This window comes from Mobula hypostoma, chromosome 4 (assembly GCF_963921235.1).
Source record: "Mobula hypostoma chromosome 4, sMobHyp1.1, whole genome shotgun sequence".
In the NCBI taxonomy this organism is placed as follows: Eukaryota; Metazoa; Chordata; class Chondrichthyes; order Myliobatiformes; family Myliobatidae; genus Mobula; species Mobula hypostoma.
The window spans coordinates 133,650,249-133,667,545 of NC_086100.1; the positions used below are offsets into that span (position 1 = coordinate 133,650,249).

At 37.0% G+C, this 17,297-nt stretch overlaps 1 protein-coding gene across 1 annotated transcript in view; it reads left to right on the forward strand.

Annotated features, from left to right (window-relative positions):
• The window catches only part of fat4 (FAT atypical cadherin 4), a 399,853-nt gene that overhangs the window by 360,300 nt on the left and 22,256 nt on the right, over positions 1–17,297 (forward strand). The window contains exons 13-15 of the mRNA XM_063046545.1: positions 8,526–8,611; positions 14,693–14,872; positions 16,851–16,975. Of these exons, the coding sequence (XP_062902615.1) occupies positions 8,526–8,611; positions 14,693–14,872; positions 16,851–16,975 (391 nt within the window). The remainder of the gene's footprint in view (positions 1–8,525; positions 8,612–14,692; positions 14,873–16,850; positions 16,976–17,297) is intronic.

A 17,297-nucleotide genomic window follows, 5' to 3' on the forward strand; every position in this document is an offset into this window, starting at 1 on the left:
TAAACTCCAGGAAGCTTTCTGTCTTAAAACTCTGGCAGCAATACAAGAAATTAATTCCAGTAGTGTAGTGATTCTCTTTGAAGATCAGGATTAATAGTGGAGGGATAGTATGTATGCTTAGAACAAACCCTTTATGCACTACAGATCTAGATCAAGATTCTAAAACCCATGTTCTAAGGGAGCTATGAATTTGACCCCCACAATCCCTCTACTCATCAACATTGTTAAGGCTCTAGCCCTTAACAGTGTACTGAATCTTTACATTTGACTTACCAAGGTGTAACACTTCATATTTGTCCAGATTTAACACTATCTGCCATTTCTCCATCCATATCTGTAACTGATCCATAACGGCACCAATCTTCATATTATCTGCAAATTTACCCACCCATCTAGGTTTTCATGCAGGTCATTTATATACATCACAAACAGTAGAAGCTCCAGTATATGCCCCTGCAGTACTTCATTAATCACAGACCTTCAGCTAGACCAGGTCCCTTTGTCCACTTCCCTCTGTCTAAAATGGGAAAGCCAGTTCTAAATCTGAACGGCCAATTAAGCATGGATCCTATGCATCTTAATCTTCTGAATGAGCCTTCCATGACGGACTTTGTTAACCACTTTACTAAAATTCAAGTAGAAACTATCCACAGCTCTGCCTTCATCAACCACCTTCATCACCTCATCGAAAAATTCCAGTCAAGTTAGTAAGACATGACTTGCCCCACACAGAGACATGCTGACTCTCCCTAATCGGGCCATGGTTTAAGATTAAGCTTCATTTAATCCTTGTGAGATATTTTCCAACATTAAGGGTGTAATATGAATCCACATTATTGCTGTAGTCCAAATATCCCTCAGTAAAATAAATTTGGAATGATCAGCCTACATGCCTATTACCCATTTTGGCTCCCATTCTTCACTTATCTTGCTTCTGTTTAATTTAATTTTCTCTCTGAATTTGTGGAATTCTGTTTAAATTAAATATTTGTGCTGAAATTACTATGATTAATATACAGGTACACATTTTATCTTGACTCATTCATCAGAACCTCCATTCACCTTATTGCCTATAGTACAAACTTTGTAGATGGACAGATAAATATCATTAAACAAAGCAGGTAGAAAACAAGGTAACAATGACCACTTTCAAAGGACAATGGTAAGATTGGCTGCTAAATGTTAAGCCACTTGCATCTGTTATGGAGGGTGGATTTCCTGGTGACAGCCCATTTTAATTGTACTTCAAAGTTCAAAGTAAAATTTATTATCAGAGTATATACACGTCACCACATACAACTCTGAGATTCTTTTCCTGTGGCCATATTTAGCAAATCTATAGAACAGTAACTGTAAACAGGATCAATGAACAATATAAATAAGTAGCAATGAATAATGAGTATGAAATAACAAGATAAAGAGTCCTTAAAGTGAAACCATTGATTGTGGGAAAACCAGAAATAGAATGAGTGTAGCTATCAAATCACAAACAAGAGAAAATCTGCAGATGCTGGAAATCCAGGCAACACACACAAAATGCTGGAGGAACTCAGCAGGCCAGGCAGCGTCTATGGAAAAGAATACAGTTGCCGTTTTGGGCTGAGACCTTTCTGCAGGACTGGAGAGAAACGGATGATGAGTAGATATAAAATGTGGGGGAGGTAGAGAGAAACACAAGTTGATAGGTGAAACTAGGAGGGGGAAGAATAAAGTAAAGAGCTGGAAAGTTGATTGGTGAAAGAGATACAGGGCTGGAGAAGGAGGAGTCCAATAGGAGAGAGCAGAAGACCATAGAAGAAAGAAAAGTGGGAAGGACCACCAGAGGCGATGGATAGGCAAGGAGATAAGGCGTGAGAGGGAAAAGGGGATGGGGAATGGTGAAGGAGAAGGAGCGGGGGGGTCGATACTGGAAGTTCAAGGAACCAAAGTTCATGCCATCGGGTTGAAGGTTACCCAGATGGAATATAAGGTATTGTTCCTCCAACCTGAGTGTGGCCTCATTGCGACAGTAGAGGCAGCCATGGATTGACATATCAGAATGGGAATGGGAATGGGAAGTGGAATTAAAATGGGTGGACACTGGGAGATCCCACTTCTTCTGGTGGATGGAGTGTAGGTACTTGACAAAATGGTCTCCCAATCTACATTGGGTCTCACTGATATACAGGAGGCCACACATGAGGAGAACCGTACACAGTATATGACCCCAGCAGACTCACAGGTGAATTGCTGTCTCACCTGGAAGAACTATTTGGGGCCCTGAATGGTAGTGAGGGAGGAGGTGTAGTACTTGTTCCATTTGCAAGGATAAGTGCCAGGAGGGAGATCAGTGGGAAGGAATGAATGAACAAGAAAGTGGCGTAAGGAGTGATCCCTGCGTAAAGCAGGAAGTGGGGGTGCATGAGTGTAGCTATCGCCTTTTGTTCAAGAGCCTGATGGTTGAGGGGTAGTAACTGTTCTTGAACCAGGTGGTGCAGGTCCTCAGGCAGTTGTACCTTCTACCTGCTGGAAGCAGTGAGAAAAGAGCCCGCCCTGAGTGGTGAGGATCTTCGATGATGGATGCTGCTTTTCTATAACAACATTTCATGTAGATGTGCTCAATGGTTGGGAGGGCTTTACCTGTGATGTACTGGGCTGAATCCACGACCTTTTGTAGGATTTTATAGAATGAATACTTCTCATTCCCATTTTGATATAGGGGTCCATGGCCTCCTTTACTGCCACAATGAGGACTCTCTCAGTTTGGAGAGGCAAAACCTCATATTCCATCTGGGTGGCCTCCAACCAAATAGCTAGAATGTTGAATTTTCTAACTTCCGGTAATTTATACCCCCTCCCCTTCTCCCTTTTCCATTTCCCATTTTGGCTCCACTCTTACCCCTTCTCTTATCCACACCTCCCCCTGGTACCCCTCTTTCATCACTTTCTCCCATGGTCCACGCTCCTCTGCTCTCAGATTCCTTCTTCAGCTCTTTCCCTTTTCCTCCTATCACCTCCACTTCACGCCCCCTCACCCGCCCACCTACCTTCCCCCTCACCTGACCATTACCTGGCAACTTGTGCTCCTTCCCCTCCCCTAACTTTTTATTCTGGCTTCTTCCCCCTTCCTTTCCAGCCTTGACAAATGTCAACTGTTTATTCCTCTCTATAAATGATGCCCAATCCACTAAGTTTCTCCGGCATTTTGTGTGTTAGGCTGGATTCCTAGTATCTGCAGTATGTGTTTATGATAACTGAAGGTTTAGGGGTGCTGTGAGGTATGTGAGTAACTGCTAGGCCTGCATTGCTCTAGGGACTTTGCTGAAGACTCAGCAATCAGCAATGAATTGAGCTTTCAATATTTAATGTTCAGAATTCATTCAGTTCCAGGACAATCAAGAATGCTACAAGCAGATCGACAGCACCGCTGCTGACGAGGCTGCTCTTCCTTGAGCCATTTTTCAACATTAAAAATGTTGTATAAAGAGTTTTTATCTTAGAGGTGCATATACACAATTGTGTATTTTTTTTGCCAGATTGCTTTTAGCCAAGCCAAGGATAATGTCTGAAGTGCTGCAGAATAGATGCAGATTTAGTAGTCTTAGGAGATAACTTCCTAAACCCTCAATGCTATTTTTGAAGCAGTTGTGAAAGAGCCATTTGGTTAGGTTAATCAGCCATGTGTGTCTTCAAGTGTGTAGACACATAGGAAATATATTGCCCAGATGTCACACCATTTATAGTAAAAAACACAGACTTTCAATGCTTTCTTATGGGAATTTCCATGGAAAGCTGGGAAAAGCATTAAACTGTCAATTTTGAAAAATGACTGTGTTAGAGCAAACCAAGGCATCAAAATAACAGAGGCAAAGAGGCTGCACTGCACACTGTGCTCAGATCCCACCACAGCAAGCAGAATTACACTACAGACTAAGTGTAACTGTGACCACAGGTAAATTCTTTCACAAAATTCAATAATTTATCTAAACATTGGGATAAACATTCTGTTAGGGGTAATTCAGAAATTGTATCTAAAATGCACTCAAAGTTTGTATTTGTTGAGTTGCAGTTCACATTTCTGAGAAATTATTTCCTTAATGACTTATGTGAATGGGATAGTTCTTGGGAACTATCTGATATTCTTTTTATTTATAAAGTACTAGTTACTAGTTGTTTAAAAAATATATTACTCTGCCCATTCATAATAAAACTTACAGTCATACATACTAACCAATAAGAAATAATTAAACTTTGTCTACTAATGTCTGTACCCATAAGAAAATGAATGTAATGTAAGGAGCCTCAATGATTTGGCAGTATCTGTCACTTTGACCCTGGAGGCATCTCCATATGATGGGTGGCACCTGAGCCAAGGGTTTGAATCTTAAACCAACAAAAACAGCAGTACGAATCAAAAGTGTGGATATTTTTGGGTGTGAATTATGCTGAAAGTTCCCTGATACTTTAGTCAATTCCATGCTATTACTGGCAGAAGTAAATGGAAACTTGACCCTTCTGTGTTGGCTATTACCTCACTTAGTATTTTTCTCCATTCTGCAGTTAGGGCCTTTCTGTAGAAAGCAATAAAATGAATGTTAATGACCATGTTTACAAAATTTTGTAACTCTGCCATATTTTATGTTCTATCTCCTATTATCCTAAATTGTATTGCTGACAGAAAAAAAATCCTTAACTGTCCAATACACCACATGTCTGTTTTTATTGTTGAGTTCTTAAATGTTGCATTTTTTTTTTAAATCCAATCCTTTTTTTCTTTTTAAATTGAGAACTGTGTATACTCAGCTGACAGATGGCAGTTGATCTAATCTGCCACTCACACTCATCCCATACTTTAACCCACGGTCAATGTTAATCCTTTAACCCACAGTCGATGTTAATCCTTTAATTTGGACAAGTGCCAGTGACCTCACTGTCTCCATTCACAGCCACCTAGCAAACGGATTGGCTGTGAGTGATGACAAGGCCTTCAGATGTCACATCCAGAAGTTGTGCCCGCAGCACCATCCTAGACAATTCATTACTGTCAAAGTCTTGTTTCAGTAATTTTACTTGCCTCTGTTAAAACAGAGATTTTAAAACAACAGAAAATTTAGAAAAAGCTATTGTTATGCTTTTAACGAAGAGAAGTAGATAATCATAAAGCAAAGTAGCTCAACTTACCTTTTTAATTGAGGTCAGGAACCTTATTCAGCATGTGGTCACAAGTGATGCAGCAGCTAAGACTAATGAGATGTTGCGGGCTTAAATTTGATGCATAACAGGCTCCTTGGTTCAGTATGTACACAGAAACTCTGACTTGTCATCATCATGACTGGCTCTGACTAAAATTCTTGGATTCTGATATACACTGCCTGTTTTTTCTGTCTTTGCTCAAGGTTATTTCAAGGTTACAAAGTAGTCAGCCCCACCTTTTATGAGCATGTTGTGGGTTAATCACAAGGATAATCAGTTGCAAATTTTGGACCAGTTGAGTGCATTTCTGCAAAGACCACAGAAAATATGTTTGACAACATTGAAAAATAGGATTAGAAGCAATGGATTAACATGCACCTCTCAGTTCTGCCATCTGAGTTGTGTCTAACCCCACAAGGTGAAATAAAATATCTCAAACTTAAATAGAACACTTCAGTAGTAAAGAGGAATGGGACGTTCCTTTATATATTCCCGTGCGCTCAAGATGAAGCTGCCACTTGAATGAATGAATTACTTACCAGTTTGAGAAGCTGTGAAATAAAACACCAATTTGCAAGTAGCACAGCTGTGTTTATTTCTTCTGCTCCAAATACTTTCTCTTCTTTTTTCACTTTCTGTTTGATTGTTGCAAGGATTTCGCCATTCTTTTCTATTGGTTTCAATATTAAAGTGAGATAACGAAAGCTATTGAATGCACCAAGAAATAAGAAGTTACATCCGAGAAAGATAAATAACACATTGAGCTTACAATGAGATGAATAAATGATAATTAACATTACAAAAAGAACTATCACCCACAGAGCCTTCAGATTCTGTTAAAAACAGCAAGTGTCCAGTTATAGCTTGAGTTTCAAGTACCCCAACTGAATCATGCTTGTCGTACTGTTTTGAACATAATTCTTTCCAACCACTGTCAGGAATGTAAATGTCCAGCATTATTCTTTGCCTTCACTGTGCCATTTTATGATATATTGTATAACATAACCAAGCCACTGATAACATCTTACAACATAATTGAATTTACAATGTCTAAATCTAATACATAAATCTTCAGAACATCCCATATAACATAAACAAAAATTGAAGGGGCTGCATAAGAAAATAAATTACATCAGTGGCTGTATATTCATAGGCATACAAATGCAAATGGACATACTGTATATGTAATTTAAATGTATAAAGGGAAATTTCCACCATGGTACTATTCATTATAAATTCTTTAACAAAGTGGTTGTCAAAGGTAGATTTGAACATACTTACGAAGCAAACAATGTTAAAAAAGGTGCAAACATTCACAAATTGATTGAACTTCAATGATGAATTTTAAATTGAATATTGAATGCTTTGAAATGTAAGATAATGACTGATGAAGTAATAAGAGATTAATTCCAATAAACATTGACCTGATGCATACATTTAAAATTAATCTGAATCAATTTTATAAGTCAATGGTATGGGTGTGGGGTGGGAAAAAGAAAAGATTGTAAGAATAAGTGAGCTGGATGACAAGCTGAACTAAACAGTCTTATTTCATCTTGACTTGCTTACCTCAGATATGATGAAATCTCAATTTAACTGAAAATGTTTGATGCCCGTCCTCTCCCACCCTATCCAAAAGAGAATGAACAAATTAATTTTAAGCATAATATTTATATTATATAAACCTTATTTATATGAATTTCAATTTATTTTACCACTGGATTTATCTTTGTGGAATTGAAAGTATACTCGTGACTTTGAGAGAAATTGCAAAAAGAGAAACTTGAAGAGACAAATACATAAGAAGTTAATGAAACTTCACAGCTAAGTTCGTTGAAACTGAGTAACTAACAAACAGTACCTCAAGATTACATTACCACAGCTCCTCTTAGTTTAAAAAAAACACTGAAATGTTTCAGTGCTAAAGAACTAAAAGAAATTTGGGATGTAAACACTATTACAGTGATAAAATGTATTTTATTTGATATGCAGGTTTGTGTGAACTAACACAATTTGTCAACACATAGAATGAAAGGGGAAATCTATTGTAATAACTGCATGGGCAGCTTGTGCACTTTTCAGTGGTACATGGCTGACAGAAATCAGTTTAGGCTTGAGATTTGTTTATAACAAAACTGTCATGTTAATAGTTTTCATTGTTTAGACAATTCTTTAAATTCTGAACAAGCACAACAAATGGTCTCAATCTTTGGCTAGATGACATTAATTAAATTTTCAGCACACATGATGTGATTTATTAGATTAGGATACATTGATTAGTTTGAGTCAAATTATCCTTTTTATAGAGTGTATCTGAAATCTACAACATGTGGGATAAGTTTTATTTTCAAACAATGAGGCATTTAAAAATTTTCTATAACTATTTCCCAATCAGCAATGGTATAGCATTAATAAAGTTTCCACCACAATCACGTCCTCACTAATTAAAATACAAAGTTGACCAAGATTTATGTCAAAACACTATTCGTAGTTAACAGTAGTCTAGTTGAAATAACAAAACCTACAGTTTCCTGAGGTAGTACATATTTTGCAGAAAGAATTAATCAAAATAATTTCTTTTTTTTTGTATTTTCAAAAAAAAATCAAACACATCCCACTCAGTTTCTCATCAGACAGCACTCTCATCCTAGGAATCAATCCAGTAAATCTAGGTTACACCTGCTAAACATGTTTATCCTTTCAAAGGTAAACAGTCTAAAGTAATATTGTCATCCAAAGCCCTGTATAATTTCAACATAACTTGGCAAAAAGATTAATTTACCATTTGCCTTCAAAAGTGCTTCCTATATTTGTGAGTCATGTTCATTATTTTAAGCAAAATTAATAATTTCACAATGCCCCATGTACATTCCATCTGTCACCTTCTCACCATCCTCTGAGATTGTCTGCATACATTTTTCAGTCTCTTTCTCCTCTTGGATTTCTTTCCTTTCTAACTTTGTGAAATCAAACTCATGGCACTGGTATTGCTTTGCATATGTTTCCCAACTCTGAATGTGTTTAATTATTGATATATAGTTATTGGTAATGACTAACTAGACAGGAGATTGATTAGGTGTAGAGTTGGTCGTCACTAGTGTAACAATTACAGACTGCAGTAAATGAGCACTCTCTTTTGTTTCATTGGGGGCTATTCTTGAGTCTATTTTGGATGATTGATGGATTTCTACTCCCTATTGCTTCACATCTTAAGTGCACAATTGAGTGGACATTTCATGAGAATTTATTGCAGTTTTGCAAGCATTGCTACTCCAGAAAAGCTGTATTGGGAAATGGTTAAGAATACTGTCATGTTAAATGAAACTGAACTCCATTGTATTTCTCTTGTCTAGGTGGCATCTCTTACAGTTGACTCATGTTCTGAAGATCAGGAAGCTGGTTATTGCACAGCTACCAGTTTAACATCAGCAAGTGATTGGTAAGAATATCACTTTTAATCTATTTGGGAGATATAGGATTAGGATATACAATATATGATTCAGGTCTGTTTGGTCTGGTAGGTTGGTTGGAAGCTTGGCATTGGGATAAGGTTGAAGATATGGAGGTCCTATCTGAACAGAAGAGCCTTATTAAATAAATACTTGGAGAGCTCCTAGATTCAGTCAGCTCCTAGGTTATATAAAGGTTCCATTCCTAAGAAATGTTGAGGATTAACATGAATATGATAAAATGAACATGCAGTATCTTTATCATCTGACGCTGAATAGTTGCAATGGTACAGAATCAGAATATCCCACGTTCAGTGGCTAGTTTTAATGACCTTATAACACTAATGGATGGTAGATTGTTTGATAAAGTATTTTTACAATCATCAGTATAAGAAATTTGCCTTGTCAGTTTCCAAAGTAAATTTATTAAATGGCCTTCCACTGTGAATCGACAGCTGCATTCTTAAAGGTAATGTGTCTTTGATAACTGCAGGGAGGGTGCATTGTAAATACTTATTTTGAAAACTGGTTGCCTTTTGAATTAACCAATTGCTGTCCCTGTTGAATAACTCCTGAAGCTCTTTGCCATTCTGTAACTAATTTCAGTTTTGAAAGAAATCTTTAAAAATTTATGGGAATTTTTGCATGAAGTCTGACATACTTAATTCAATTCTTCTGTAACCCTGGGAGCTAGTATAGAACATAGAGGCTGAATCTTGCAGCCAGAATCCTGTGAGAACAGGTCTGCCTGGGGATAGAGGAGCAGGCCTTGCATTGTATGCTGCAATTGTTATGCAAAATGACAAAATTTCAGGTTTACAATTCAGAAATGATAGTAGTGTTCACGAGTGCTGGGAATTCTCCAAAAGTGAACAAAGACCAGTTCTGGAGAGGCCCAGAGATCTCTAGGAGTGTCAGAGGAGAAAACTCTTTCTCCAGTCAATAAGGATTTAAACTACATTAATAGCACCCAGCACCCAGGGCATGCCCTTTTCTCACTGTTACCATCAGGTAGAAGGTACAGAAGCCTGAAGGCACACACTCAGCAATTCAGGAACAGCTTCTTCCCCTCTGCCATCTGATTCCTAAATGGACATTGAAGCTTTGGACACTACCTCACATTTTTTTAACGTGCAGTATTTCTGTTTTTGCATGTTTTTTTATCTATTCACTGTACGTAATTGATTTACTTGTTTATTTATTATTTTTTCTCTCTGCTAGATTATGTATTGCATTGAACTGCTGCTGCTAAGTTAACAAATTTCACGTCACATGCCGGTGATAATAAACCTAATTCTGATTCTGATAATAACAACATTGAGCCATCACTGTGAATTTTCCACTCTTTTAGTAGAAGCTTTATCCAAGCCAGAATCTATTTTATTAGTGTTACTTTGGCTGAGAGCATGGTAGCTTTCATATGGGACTAATTTTTTTTCAGATTTTAGTTCCTTGCCCAACACATAAGACTATAATTAATTTTAAGCATTTAAAATTGTGTGCATTCATGCCATTGCAATTAAAATGTATGATGTAACAAACAGAATGACTAAAACAAAACTAATAGCAGTTTGCACATTGTGCTTTGGAGAATAAAGCTGAGCAAACCACAAGATTTTATTTTTGCTTTTTAATAAATTTATGGATTAACTTTGCCAGGATTCCAGGATATTTCTTCAAGAAAAGAAATGCTGGAAATACTACAAGGGTAATCATTCACTTTCCCACAATAGGCAGACTGTCAAATCATCTGGAAAACTCCAAGTACATTTTTTCTTGCTGTTAATTACAGTGTGGGTTCCTAGGTTTGCATTCATTTCTGTTCAACAAGATCCTAGTTCTCTTTCTGTGACAGCTATTAAGAGTTTTAAATCAATGTTTAGCCATTTCAGATTTATTCTCAGTACACTCCCAGCATTAAAATGCCTCCAACTTATTCCAAGTGGGCAGTTAGTTCAATCTGATGAATGTGGGAAATAGAAAATGATACAGCTGTAGTGTGAAACTCATTGTTACATCCAGATATTCTGATCTCTGTGTGTATTGATATTTGCTGCAAGACAATAAAAATAAGATTCCCACACATCACAGCATCTTTTGCCTTAATTTCAGCATGCTAAATATTGGTTGGTGAGATAATATACAGAGATGCCTTTCAATCAGCAGCGTAATTACTTTTGGATTTATTTCCCCAAAATAGTTTGATGTACGCAGAATCAGATTATCATCCTTATCAATCTTTGTTTGGACTTTGTGGCTGCCATCTCAAATTAAGCAAATGGCTCCCAAAGTATGTGTTTGCCATTTTAAAAGCTGTGTTTGGTAAAGTCACAATGAACATTAACTTCAGTTTATATAAAGCCTTTAATGTAGTGAAACAAAGTATTTTGTAGGATTGTATTCAACTAGCGTAAGATGAGAAGATGATATCAGTATAGGTGGTCAGAGAGAAGTTTCAATGAATTTCTAAAATGAGGAAAGATCACATTTTCAGGTTGGGACCTAAAGAGTTTAATGTTTAGAAAGTTGAAGGTAAGGAACCATTAGTGGGACAAAGGGAGGCCACATGGTTGGAAAGATGAAGGACTATAAGAGATAAAAGAGGAAAGATTTGTATCCATTCGGATTGCCTAAAAGCAGTTTGAACTGATTGTTATTGTATTGTAGGAAGCAGTGTAGTCTATTTGCATTTAGCAACAGAATAGACACCAAATAATCTGTATTTTTATATGTATCTTTATGTATGACACTAAAATGGTCTCTCTGCTGGAATATTTCTGATCAAAACATAGCAATATACGTGTGCCTTAGATTGTTATCAACTGTAATATCATTTGACAAAGATTATTGCTTCTTTCCAAACAAGTTTGCTTCTCGCAAAAAGAATTACTACTCTATTTTCCTTTCAAATTTTCACTGAAAGGAACTAATTCTTCATGATATATGGCTCCGTCAGTGTCCGCAATTCTTCAGAGCCTAAACCAAGCTTGAGTAATTTATCCTTGTATTTAACAGTAAAAACAAAATTCTAGAAACCTTCTAGAATCCTGCTAAACTACTTTAAAGAAAAATAACAAAGTTCCCTCCGGTGAAAATAATAATAAATTGTAGATGCTGAGTGTTTTCAACATTCCAGGAAACACTGGAAACACATAGCAATTCAGGCAGCATCTGTGGAAGGGGAAAGAATTCACTTTTCAGGTCCACAGCGCATTATCAGAACTGACAAAGAGAGTAAGCATATCAATGTAATGCTGCAGAGAAGGTAGGAGAAGGAGGCAAAATATTATCAGGGTCAGGGTTGCTATGTTGTAGAGGTCAGTCAATAACTCAATGGAAAATCTAAAAAAAACTATACAAAAATGATAAAGTGCGAACAGTTAGATAGGGAGAATATAAACAGTGCAATGTAAAAGTGTTGAATTACAGGATATATCCACAGATCCAGCTGTGCTAATGGAGAGAGAAAATATGAGCTAATATCACTCAAATGGCCAGTTCTGTGATGAATGGGAAGGCAAGTTCCATGAAGTTGTAAAATTCAGTATTAAGTCCAGAAAACTGCAACACACCCAAAGAGAAGAAGAGCTGATGTTCCTCAAGCTTACTTCAAACATCATTATAGCGGTGAGGTCAAAGTAGGCGTGGATGGAGAATTAGAGTAGCAGACACCAGGAATCTCTTGGCCACCCTGGTGGACTGAGTGCAGATACTTCACGAAGTCAACATCCAACTTTATGCTTTAATGTCTCAGTGACCATATTGTGAACTGAATGTAGTACACTAGATGAGAAGGTGCATCAATAACTATCCTGACATTAAAGAAATATGTTTGCTCTTAATCACCAGCAATAAATTACTGATATAAAGCCAATGAGTAATGGTTCTGTAATTCCAGAAGTTACTGAAAATAATGGCTTTGGTGAGATTTTGCTTGTGCAAAGCAAACAGCACAATAATTTAAATCAAAGAGCTGATCTGCAGATTCTCCAGTCACAATTTTTTTTGAATGTACAAGTCATTTTGTGCACTGATAATGGGTACTTCATTACCACAGCTTCACTATCTATCACCAGGACTTGGGCCAATGTATTTGCTTAAAAACAGTTAAAAGGCAATTTTCTGAAAGACAAATTACCACTTTTCTCAGTGTTAAAAGAATATTGTATGCGTTGAGTTATTTTGAAATGTAACAGCTGTTCTCATGTAGGCAGAGTTACATCTGCTGGCAAATTATGTTCTGGATTTTGCTTTTGTTTATTATTTCATTGAATATTTACAGCTCTGTTCAAATAACAGAAATCTATTTAATACATCATCTGCTCTGTACCATTTGGAATATCGCAGAAAATACTACTGTGGTTTATAGACTTCTAGTGGGGCCTGATTGTCTGCTCTTTGATAACCCTTAAGGAGAAAAACAGATTTTGTATTTACTTTTTATAGCATAATGGATAATAAGAACTTCCTAATAGCATGGTTTCTGAGTTTCAGTGGGAGCCTGGGACTGAAAAAAATAGTCACTTAATGATCAACCAGGAAATTGCAAGGGCTTCTCAGGATCTCATACTGTAATTTTATCAAACTCTCTACCCTCAGAGAAACAAATTAAATACTTGATTTCTACAAAGTAATCCTTTTCTCCATGGCCGCACTAAATTCCAAAGGTATGGTGAACGATGAAAAGTTGTGTAAAATTTTCAAGCTATTACTAGTTTCTTTCTTGGAAACTGAGGAGTATTTCCACCACGTGTGCATTTAATAAATTGATTTAACCACACTCAGGAAAGGCCTACCCTTTTGTTGTGCATAGCAAAGGACAAATTGCATACCCGAAGGGTAGACAATATCTAGGACTTCACATTGAGTATAAAGAATTCTTAAAAGACTAATATGGCTTGATTTGAGTTACATAAGGTTTGTCCTTTGTTCTGATGCTTCCAAGTGTTAAAGATACAGGAACTTAGTCATAGAGTACGATAGAACAGAATCAGTTCCTTTGGCCTATCTGGAGCATCCTGAACTGTTATTCTACCTAGCCCCATTTACCTGCACCTGAGCCACATCCCTCCATCCCCTTCTCATATATGCACTAATACAAATTTCTTTTAAATATTGAAACTGAACCTTTTAAATATTGAAACTGAACCCACATCCTCTGGCAGCTCGTCCTTCACTTGCTTGGCGGTTGTTTTCCTTTAGTGGCAGAGACACTAGCAATAGAAGCTAATTGTTGTTATTGGAACAAGCTATAGCCTGAGCTAGGCTGACAGTATGTGAAAGACCCACAGAGCTGGGGTTGAGTAGATTCTCAAATGTGTTGGAATAGTAGAGTTGGAATAAGCATTTGTATGACCAGGCATCTGCAAAGAAAAGTCCAGAAATCTTAAGGGAGAGTTGTTTTTCTAATTACTTATAATCTGAGGCCCTATTAAATCTCTGATCTAACAGAGGGCAGTAAATCTCACTCATTGACAGGCCAATTTTAGTAGGCTTGGGACATGTCAACAATTAACCCCAGTAAGTGGTTCAATTACAATCAGTTCTAGATTAGAGACTGTCCATGACTAACACACGAAGCATGTCAAATGCACAAGGGAGATACATAAACAGGTTCCAGTGGAAGTTGCAGAGTTGTTGAATAAGCAAAGTTATATCTGCTGACAAAGGACTGGATTTGCATTTTATTATTTGACCAGAAATTGTTTTGATCTAGTGCCTTGTTAGGAAAAGAGGTATTCATCTGTGTAGTTCTGAAAAATAATTCATTGCATACCTAAGTTTCGAGTTCATATACTGCAGAATCTAGTGTAATAGAGCCAGAAAGTAATACAGCATGGAAACAGGCCTTTTGGCCAAACTCATCCCTGCCATCCATGGAGCTTACCAAGCTAGTGCCATTTGCCTGCATTGATGCACATCCCTTAAAAACCCTTCTGTCCTTATATTTATCCAACTTTTGTTATTGTTGGATTATCAGTGATTATTTTAAAGTCCTTTGGAGAAATCATTGTAGGTTTTTAGCTGTGTACATGTAACTTGACTTTCTGTTTGTTTATTTGATGCAATAGGACCTTGGAAGTGCAACCCAATAGATTAACAATAGGTGGAATCAGATCGATAGAACCAATTCTTCAACGAAAAGGCCAAGTTATTACACATGATTTTGTTGGATGCGTGATGGAATTTGCTGTCAACGGTCGTCCACTTGAACCCAGTCAAGCTCTGGCAAGCCATGGGATTCTAGACAGGTCTGACTTCTGAGAATTATATTTTGTATGTATTCTGTTAAACTGGTAAAATACCTGCTGTGTTCATGTGATGTTTTCTGTCTGCAGTTTTGTTGACAGTATTAATAGATTTATGGCCCATTAAGACAGAAGAGAGCAATACTGTGCTAGTAAGTTACGGTTTGTCCTATTAATGAGCATAATATTTTCACTTGGAATTTACAAAGTTTAAAACGTAGCTAGGTCATTGGAATTTTATTTTGATGAAGTCACTTGTACATGCATTTAAAGTTACAGATTTATGAGCTTTTTGATAGCCTTACTAAAATTGCTGCAATTAAAATATTAAAGATTAAATAGTTAATAAAAAATGCAACAACCGTAAAACATTGGCAGAAGGGTTAGAATGCTTGGTGCGTACATGCAGATTCAGAAGAGACGAACTTCGTGAGAAATGTCTTCTCTGTTCCAACATTGGATTTCTCATGATAAATCACTAACTTCCTGCAGTTCCCAATAGCTGTGGTGGGGAATCTGCCTATTGAACTGTATGTGGTTAGATCTGATGCATTCATTTCAATGGGGAGGAATGGCTTTGAAAGAGAGAAGCACAGGGTAATTTACTTTGAATTAATTTAAATCTATTTCATTAAACCTAAGTATTTGCTTAACGTACTGTATGATTGATTTTTAAAAGTTTTCGGTGTTTGAAAATGCCAAAGGCATTCACAGATACTCATACATCATTTCAAAGTTTTAACAGACAATTAAGCCCAGGAGAGTGGCTTAACCAAATATCCAAGTATTTCCATTGGTAGGCTTTATTCAAACCCTGGCATGTGTTTCTATTTGCATTCAGAACCAGGACACTGGCACAAAAAATAGAGTTGCTGTTTCGCGGTGCCAGAGACCCAGGTTGACCTGGGGCGTTCTTTGCATTATTTGTATATTCCCTTTGCATCACTTTGGTATTTTTGTTTTCCCTCACATATCAAAGACATCTGGATTGGTAGATTAATTGGGCAGTATAAATTTGCTATTGGTATATAGTAGAATGGTAAAATAGAGGAGTTCATGAGAATGTGGGAGAAAGAGAGTGGAATTAAAGCAACACACACAAAATGCTGGTGGAACGCAGCAGGCCAGGCAAAGAGTCTCAACCCGAAACATCGACTGTATTTCTTCCTGTAGATGCTGCCTGGCCTGCTGCATTCCACCAGTATTTTGTGTGTATTTCTTGAATTTACAGCATCTGCAGATTTCCTTGTGTATGCAAGACTGGGATTAATGCACGATTAGTGTTGGCACAGATTTAATGGGCTGAAGGACCTGTTCCCATGCCATGTCTCTCTATGACTATGATAGGGGGGTTCACAGCAACATCAGCATTTCTGTTACCATCTACATTCAGGACATTGTCACTATAAGGTTCTCTCCACATAAGTGATACTGAACAGATAGGTGAATGGAAAGCATATGACATCTTTGGCTTTGGCAACTGCATCGTTTTTTTTTAAATGCTTTACCTTATTCACCTATTGAAGTAAGTGATCTAATCAGGTTGAGATCTTTACTCTCTAGAATATACTCTTTGTTAGCAAAACTAGTAGTATGACATTCAGTAAAAAGTAGTATCTGAAGTCCAGTTATGCTAACACAGGACTTTATTTATTTGAAAATCAGTACCAATGCCCTATTGATGTTTTTAAGCTAGTGCTAATTTGGGTTCCCTTTCTTAAGAATTTTAGATCATTCAGTGAAGAAAGAGAGGAGTACATTAATGAGGCCACCTGCTCCTCTCATTGGAACTGTGCTCTCTTTTGCTCCCCTGCTATGACAGTGTTTTATACTATATTGCCACCAATATGTAAAGTTTAATCATCCATGGCATAGACACAGCAACCCAGCATAATTGTGAAAGTTCGGGTTTGTTGCCATTGATCTTGAATAAGTTTTGCCCTGTTGTGTTAATTCATGCCTCAAATATTCGTGATTTCAGGTGTTTACGAATTGAAGGAGTCTGTCTAAACAGCCCCTGCCAACATGAGAGCCCCTGTGTGGATCACTGGTCATGGCAGCAGTGTAATTGCAAGCATGGATATACAGGAAAATATTGTGAAAAATGTAAGGCTTGTGTTTTTAACTTGCTTATCTACTCATTATGTGTGAGGTTCTATTCCTGCACCACCAAAAATATGAATAAAAATGTATTAAGGAAGAGGTTGCACTTCTTAATGGGGCAAGGAGAGTTCTAGTAACCAGGGTGTTTTTTTAAAAAATTCTGACCTTTTTACTCCTATAATGAATGAAATTAATTCTGACTGTTTAATAAAACTGGGTGGCAGGATTTTACATTTAGACTTCAAAATTGCTGACTTGAATTAGAAATGTAGAAGCTGGTGATTATTGAAAAGCAGTGTGTTTTCACAGCTGGACTGTTAAATCC